General features: G+C 49.9%; 1 protein-coding gene across 1 annotated transcript in view; it reads left to right on the forward strand.

Moving 5' to 3' along the window:
• The window catches only part of NOL10 (nucleolar protein 10), a 102,445-nt gene that overhangs the window by 84,696 nt on the left and 10,284 nt on the right, over positions 1-7,465 (forward strand). Inside the window, exons 18-19 of the mRNA XM_004696029.2 lie at positions 5,966-6,139; positions 6,346-6,593. Of these exons, the coding sequence (XP_004696086.1) occupies positions 5,966-6,139; positions 6,346-6,593 (422 nt within the window). The remainder of the gene's footprint in view (positions 1-5,965; positions 6,140-6,345; positions 6,594-7,465) is intronic.

A 7,465-nucleotide genomic window follows, 5' to 3' on the forward strand; every position in this document is an offset into this window, starting at 1 on the left:
GGGACACAGCGTCGTGACCAAGATACAGTGTCGTGACCAAGGGACACAGCGTCGTGACCAAGATACAGTGTCGTGACCAAGGGACACAGCATTGTGACCAAGATACAGCGTCGTGACCAAGGGGTACAGCATCCTGACCGAGGGACACAGTGTGGTGACCAAGATACAGTGTCGTGACCAAGGGACACAGTGTGGTGACCAAGGGACACAGTGTCGTGACCAAGGGACACAGCGTCGTGACCAAGGGACACAGTGTCGTGACCAAGGGGCACAGCGTCGTGACCAAGATACAGTGTCGTGACCAAGGGACACAATGTCGTGACCAAGATACAGTGTCGTGACCAAGGGACACAGCGTCGGAACTACTCCAGTCCCTCTCCAGCCAGTAAGCCTGGTCGTCCTTGACGACAGCTAGCTTTGTTCCACGTCTTCTCTTACTTTATCCAGGGCCCTCTAAGCCTGGATCCCTTTCAGAGCAGTTGGTGATGGTAGCCGGGCACCATCTAGTTCTTCTGGTCTGGGGGTCATGGATTCATTAATCTGTTGGACTGCTTGTTTCCATGCTGCCTCAGTTTTCTTCACTCTTCTGTCCTCCAGACGGGGAGAGACCAGTAGCTGCAGCTCAGATGGCTGCTCACAGGTTGTCAGGACCAGTTGCTACTCACACAGTAGGATCTAGAACAGTTTCGTTGAGCACTGGGTGATGTTGATTGACCGAGGCGGTAGTCCTGAGCTTCCGTGCTCTACAGCTCATTCTCTCAGAGTGGTGATCTTGTCTGCCATGTATGTGTGGCAGCGGTAAACACACGTGCACCCTCTGCCAAATCTGTAGGAGGAGCTTTCAGAAAGTGCATAGAAAAATGGAATTAAAAGGTAAAGTACTGCTTACCCAACTTCATGGGTGTATTCCCTTTCCCCTGCCCACATCCGTTCTGCCTGCGTGTCTCTGCATGCAAATCCTGGTAGAACATCACAATTGCAGGATTGTATCTATAGCAGTGTTTGCCTCTGTTGCCTTTAACTCTTGGATTCCTCTCAGTGCCCCTAGTCCTGCCTCCCCTGCTCTCTGCTCGCTTCCTCGTGCTGTAGATTGCCTGCCCTTCACCCAGGTTAGCGTGTGCCTCTGTCCAGGAGCCCTGTTGGCACTGTGGTTAGACGTTGGCCTGCTGTTTGTAAAACCAGCAATTTAAAACCACCAGCCACTCCGTGGGGAGAAGAGACTTTCTAACAACGTACCGTCTCGGGACCCTCAGGGGCGGTTCTGCTCTGGTCCCCGGGCCCTGGGAGTCAGAACTGATCCAGTGGCAGAGAATTTGCTGTGGGGTTTTATTGTGTGTTTTTAAAGCCCCTTCCCACCTGGTAACTATTAAACAAGATTTATTTCAGTGTGAAAACCTTTCTTGACTTTACAGTGATGTTCTCATACAACTTTTGTCCCTTTGTGACTGACCGATTTCACTCAGCATACTGTCTTCCAGGTTCATCCACGGTATGGGAGTATTTTGCAGATTCACTGTTAATTTTTAATGCTGCATAGTATTTCATTTCAAGAACTTTAGGCATTCTTAACCTTCCACCCGATAGCAGTTTCTCTCTAGCTGTTTGCAACTGCAAGCACCAGATAACAAAACTGCAGCCTTATGGAAGTGGTGTTTCTGAATTTTACCATTGATTTGCCTTTTGGTAGCTTGCTGACTTAAATCAGGCCCTACTATTAAGGTTTATTTTCTTTCCAGAAATGTGTGTGTGTGCGCATGCGCGGGCGCGTACGCACACACATATAAATCTGAGGCTGTTCTTAGAAAAAGGTTCTTAGGATTTGTTATTCAAGTTTCATTAAAAGGAAGTTAAGTTTCATGTAAAAGGAAGACCTTGAAAATTATTCATGAAGGAAAGAATCCTTCATTATAATTATGAAGAATACTTGAAAGAATTATTATATCTATTAGCAGATCATTAGCCTTGTCTTTGAACTCTGCTCTTCAAAACCCCAAGAGCTGTTTTAATAGCGCCGATATCTCCTGGTGTGAACGTCAGAGTCTTGCAGTCGGGTTCTCCTGGCTCCACCTGAACTTAATGGAGGCAGGCGGTGAAAGGTGTGTTCAAATGTGGCTCCGAATGATAACATCATAAAAACATCATAAAGCGTTTACAGTACAGTTGATGTTGCGCCTAGAATAGGAAATGACCCACCACATACTATCAATAAGTATTATCTGGATATTGCCCAAAGTTAGAAGTTCTGTGGGATTAATCCTAATTAAACATTGGGAATTTGGCGTCTGTGTGTGTGCATCAGAACCTGAAAGGAGCAGCCATCAGCGGTCATTGGAATGGGAAGGGTCTGCTTTCTGATTAGAGCCAGTTTTCTACAAGTGTCCTGTGTGCTTTTTTGGTTTTTGCCTGTTAGTGTTTCCTGCCAATTTTTTAAAAAGTAAGACTGTCACATCAGAACCTTTGCCAAAACTGTTGCCTGAAAGGCTTATGTACATGTGTTTGTCTTGGCTTCTGTGGACTCTCAAGCAAGTCCATTGCCATCACTGATGTTTCTCAACCATGACTATTTCCGTGACTAGAAACCATAAGGATTATTCAATACCAACAGGAATTTATATTAAAGGAATAATTCATCTCTGTAAAGAAAGGAATTACGCAAAAGAAAAGTATTCCGCATAGATGCTTTGGGTTGGATCAAGTCAGTTGTAACATCAAAGATGTTACTTTTTTAAGGTAGGGGCAGCTTTTTATAGCAGTGACTTAATTTTTCCCTTTTTCTCCACATTTATGTTTTTCCTACAGTTATATACACACACACAGTTTAAAAACTAAGTGGTTCTGTGAGCGAGGTTTGTTGGGAACACCAATTATCTCGTTCTCCCCGCTCCCCGTCTCAATTTCAGCTCTCCTGAGGCAACACTCTGACCTTTCCGCTGACTGGTTGAGAACAAGATTCTGTGTCTAGTGTGCACGAGTCAGAGCTGACTTGATGGCGTTGAGTTTGACTTCTGACCTTTCAGCCTTTGATGTCACCTGCTCAGGGCCCGCGATGGACAATAAGACTTCTCCTCGGACCTCTGTGCTCACTGCCCATCCCATCCATCCAGGCTCACTGCTGATGAGCTCTCCGGTCATTTCAGAATTCCTACTGTTGGGACTGTGTAAACACTGGACAGCCTAATCAAGAGATGGGTGGTTTTGCAGTTACATTCCCTATACGTCTTGGAATTGTATTTTTCACCCTAAAATAAAATCCACTGCCATTGAGTTGAGCATCCCCCTAGAGGGCAGAGTAAACCCTAAACCTTGCTGGGAGCAGGTCCCTTGTCTTTCCTGGGGGTGGAGTGGCGGCTGCTGGGTTTGAACCACTGAGCTGGGCAGTGAGTTGCCAGTGCTTAACCCACAGTGCCACTGTATCTCCTTGTGCTCCGTTTTGTTTCCACCACTTGAGGCTTTGCCAGGTGCTGAGCCCTCTTTTCAAGATGATTTTCTGGATCAGATGTGATCTCCTCGTGACCTTCCTAAGACGTCTCTCCTGGGGCTTTCTGCCCTGCTCCGTTCTGGACTAGTGACTTTCTCCTCTTGGTAGGTAGCGACCTTCCTGGGTTCTCCGGCACCACTATCCTGGGGATCCCCTCCACCTCACCCCCCAGGTGGATAAAAAATGATAAGCACCTTTGGTTTCCCACAGTTTTCAGATTAGTCAATGTGAGGATATAGTAAAAATGTTTTAAATATGCAAGTTTTTAACCCCAAAAAATCACCCTCTGGATGCTGTTCCGCAGGATCAGAGAAGTTTGCTCCTGGAAAATGAGAGAGGAAACGGAGGAGAGAGAAGGCCGGTCTGCACTAGGCTAACCGCCGCTCCTTCCCCTGGGTCCTCCGCCACACGCTCTCTGAGCCCCGCAGGGACCTCGAGCCTCGTGCACTCGGCATCACCTGCTGTCCAGTGTCTTCCCTTGAGGGGTTTATAGAGACCTTCTCTCCTGGATTTTCAGTCTTAATACTCCCCTCCCACCCATCACCGAATCCCTGATTCTACCGTCTCAACAACCCTTTCCTGAAAAGGAGTTGTCTCCCCTGCTCCTGTGGCCTTCACTCGGGCCTCTCTGTTTTCCTGGTGACCCCGCTGGCCGCCGCCTCCTTGCTTGTGACCAGTATCCCTTATCCACCGTGCCGTGGAGGGCTCGCACAGATTGACCCTCTAGGAGATTCTTCCTAAAGCGCACTGCTGTTTGCCGTCTGGATTCTTGTCCCGAGTGTCTTCCTCCTTCCGACCGGTTCTTTCTTACCTTCAGAATAAAGTGCCTAGTATTTAAATCCTTTATCATCCGGCCTCGCCAAAAAATGCTTTTTCAAATTACAGGTTGGCTTCATCAGACTGGTCCCACACTCACACTCTCCTCCTCCCTTCCTCGCCGTCCTTCTTGCAGCCCGGCTCTCGCAGCCTCCATAGTGGGCCCTCCTGGGGTCTTCCTGGGCTGTCCCGGTAGCACTGTGCGCCCGTTCAGCCTGCATCGGGGGTGCTTTTTGTGTCTGTCTTACTTGTGCTTTTTTTCTTCCTCGTAGATTGCAAGCCAACTCCCTGAGATTTGGACTTAGACCTTGGCTGTCTTGTTTCTTCCTTGGGTCTGTCTCTGTCTCGGGGATTATATTTAATCAGAGAAACCTTATTAAGTTCAGCATTTCGTAGGCTTTTATGTAAAGGCTAATTAGTTTAGGTTCATTCACATCAGCAGCAGGCTGGCTTCTTGTCGAGATGCGTTGGCACAGCGGCTGCGAGCAGCAGGCTCAGATGTAAGGACGGGTAGGGGCCGACGGCCTCGGTGCTTTGTTCTGTTGGACGCTGGGGCTCGAGGAGTGGGCCGGACCTGACGGCACCGCACACACCTTCCTGAGTGTCTCCTGAGTCACAGGTTTCCTGAGGACCCTCTTCTATGTAGAACTCAAAGCCACGCTGACAGCCACTAGGACTTGCTTTCGATAGTGGAGAAACCGTAAAATAGAGGTTGTGTAGTAGAACGACAGTCGTTCACAAATAGGTTCACCTTTCCCGCCCACATTCAAAGCTGTACACTACTTCAGAAGTCCTGGGTGACCTCCTGTCCACAGCTCTGGCCGATCACTGACGCTGCATAGAGTGTAGGATTCTCTCTGTTCAAGGGAACCAAACCGTTGGCAGTACATTTGGAAAACGTTCTGCTCGGGGATACCAACACAGACGGATTCAGTGTCAGTTCTTCCTTAGCTACCCCAGGAGGCTTTACAGCCAGTTTTATTCTAAGTCGCAGTGGCAATGAAATACCCTTGAGGGGAAGGTGGCGGGTGCTGTATCCACCCCGCCTGCCAGCTGGACTCTGACTGCAGCCCCCTGTGGGATGGAGCATGGCCCCGTAGGCTGTCTGAGGTTGCAGTCTTCCTGGGAGCAGACTCCCACCTTCCTCGGGAGGAGTGACTACTTGCCTGGCGGGCTTAAACCACCACCGCCGGATTCCCAGCTGAGCACTTTAACGCAGCACCAGGAACGAAGAACCCTGTATTTCTAACAACTCCTGTGAACTCAAGGGAACGCCCCACACTCCCGCCAGGGGAGTTGTGTGTGCCTTCTCCATGGACATTTCCCTCCGTTGGGGGATATGAAGTAGAAAAGTCACACGTTTTAATGTCATGCTTAAGAGTTGTTTCAAAAACGATTTCCTTGGGAAATGTTTCGTATTCAGCATGTTACAACATCTTTTCTAATGCGTTCAGGTTGAAGTTTCTTGTTCTTAGATCATTGTATATAACGCCGCCGGAGGAATGGAGATCACTCTGCAAAGTAGATGACTAGGAAAGTCCTCGGACTAGTCTTAAAGAAAGCTGGCCACGGTTGACTCTGCAACGCCATCAGAGAGGGACTGTCCTTCGGCCATTTCTTTCTAGTCAGAGGGTCCCTTTTACATGTATGTTAATTTGCTCTGTCTTACAGAACCTGCCAAATATCCTCACTGATGATCGATTCAAAGTGATGTTTGAGAACCCTGATTTCCAAGTAGACGAAGAGAGTGAAGAATTTAGGCTTTTGAATCCGCTTGTTTCGAAAATTGGTGAGAAAAGGAAGAAGAAACTACGGCTGTTAGAGCAGCAGGAGCTCCGTGTACAAGTATGTGCCCCTTGCCCTTCGCCTTTTGCCCTTCGCCCATCCTGCATCTGTCACGGGGAGGGCCTGTCCCAGTGCTCGGGCGGAGTCTGTGTGCCATGTAGCTGAGGACTCTGTCTGACTGGACTCGAGGCCGCGTGCTCATGCGTGAAAGGACCAGCGGGGTGTGGTGGCGGGCGTGGGCTGCCGCTGACTGTCTCTGTGTTCAGGAAGACGAGGACGAGCCGGAAGGAAAGCCCAGTGATGAGGACAGCTCTGGGAGCTCGGATGATGACAAGGACTGGGTGGAAGAGGTCAGGAAGCAGCGCAGACTTCTCAACCAGGAGGAGAGAGTGAAGCGGCAGGAGCAGCTCAGGCAGGACCAGCAGACCGTCCTGAGGCCCCAGTTCTATGAGATCAAAGCGGGGGAAGAGTTCAGAAGCTTCAAAGACTCAGCTACGAAACAGAGACTGATGACGTGAGTAGCGCCACTTTCCATGCCCAGCGGACGTCTCTCGAAGCCCTGGCTCTCTCCCCCCAGGTGGCACACTCCCCAAAGATGACATTTGGAAGAGGTCTGCGTGGGTGGTGGGGCTGGGCGGAGAGGGCAGGGGCGTGTGAGGCAGCAGTGCCAAGGGCTCAGAGGACGGACGCCCAGAGTAACGCCAGAGGGGACCGTGTCGCTGTTAAGTCCTCAACGACTTTCTGAGGAGTCGTTCGTGTGTCCTGGAGTGCTGTGAGCCCCGGCTCTGGGTCAGTACACATGGACACTGACACCCCGCAACACTGTCCCCCTTTTAGTTGTCTGTGTGAACGATCACAGGAAGCTGATCTTGTGAAAAGTGAGAAGGGACCCTAACAGCACACTGGGAGGGCGGCCTTCCCGGCAGAGGCTTGGAGAGAACAGTTGTGGGGTATTAATACAGCTAGCCTCCGGGAAGTTGGTAAGGCGCCCGGGTGGCATAGGGGTTACCCAGTGGGCTGTGCCACTCGGAGAGAGAAAGTCGAGGCTTTCTACTGCTGTCAAGAGTTTCAGTCTCAGGAACTCTCCGGGGCAGTTCTGCCCACCCTACAGGGTCACTGTGAGTCGGCCGGCTCGAGGGCAGGGAGTGTTTGCTCTCAAGCAGTTGGAGGAGAGGAGCTGAGAGGCGTCTAGGAAGGAGGGACCTCCGGCAAGCAGCGGAAAAGCCGTCCACAGTCTTAAAACTGAGATTAATATGACCCGGTCTTAAGTACTTTTATAATACAAGCAGTGCATGTTTATTGTTGAAAATATAGGCATGAAAGCCCCCAGGTTTCAGGAATCTTTTACCTAAAAGAACCCCGTTGTAGAGACTACAGTGGGGGGGG

The sequence above is a fragment of the Echinops telfairi genome, unplaced genomic scaffold, assembly GCF_000313985.2.
Source record: "Echinops telfairi isolate 266 unplaced genomic scaffold, ASM31398v2 ScPeMD7_9;HRSCAF=40, whole genome shotgun sequence".
Classification (NCBI taxonomy): Eukaryota; Metazoa; Chordata; class Mammalia; order Afrosoricida; family Tenrecidae; genus Echinops; species Echinops telfairi.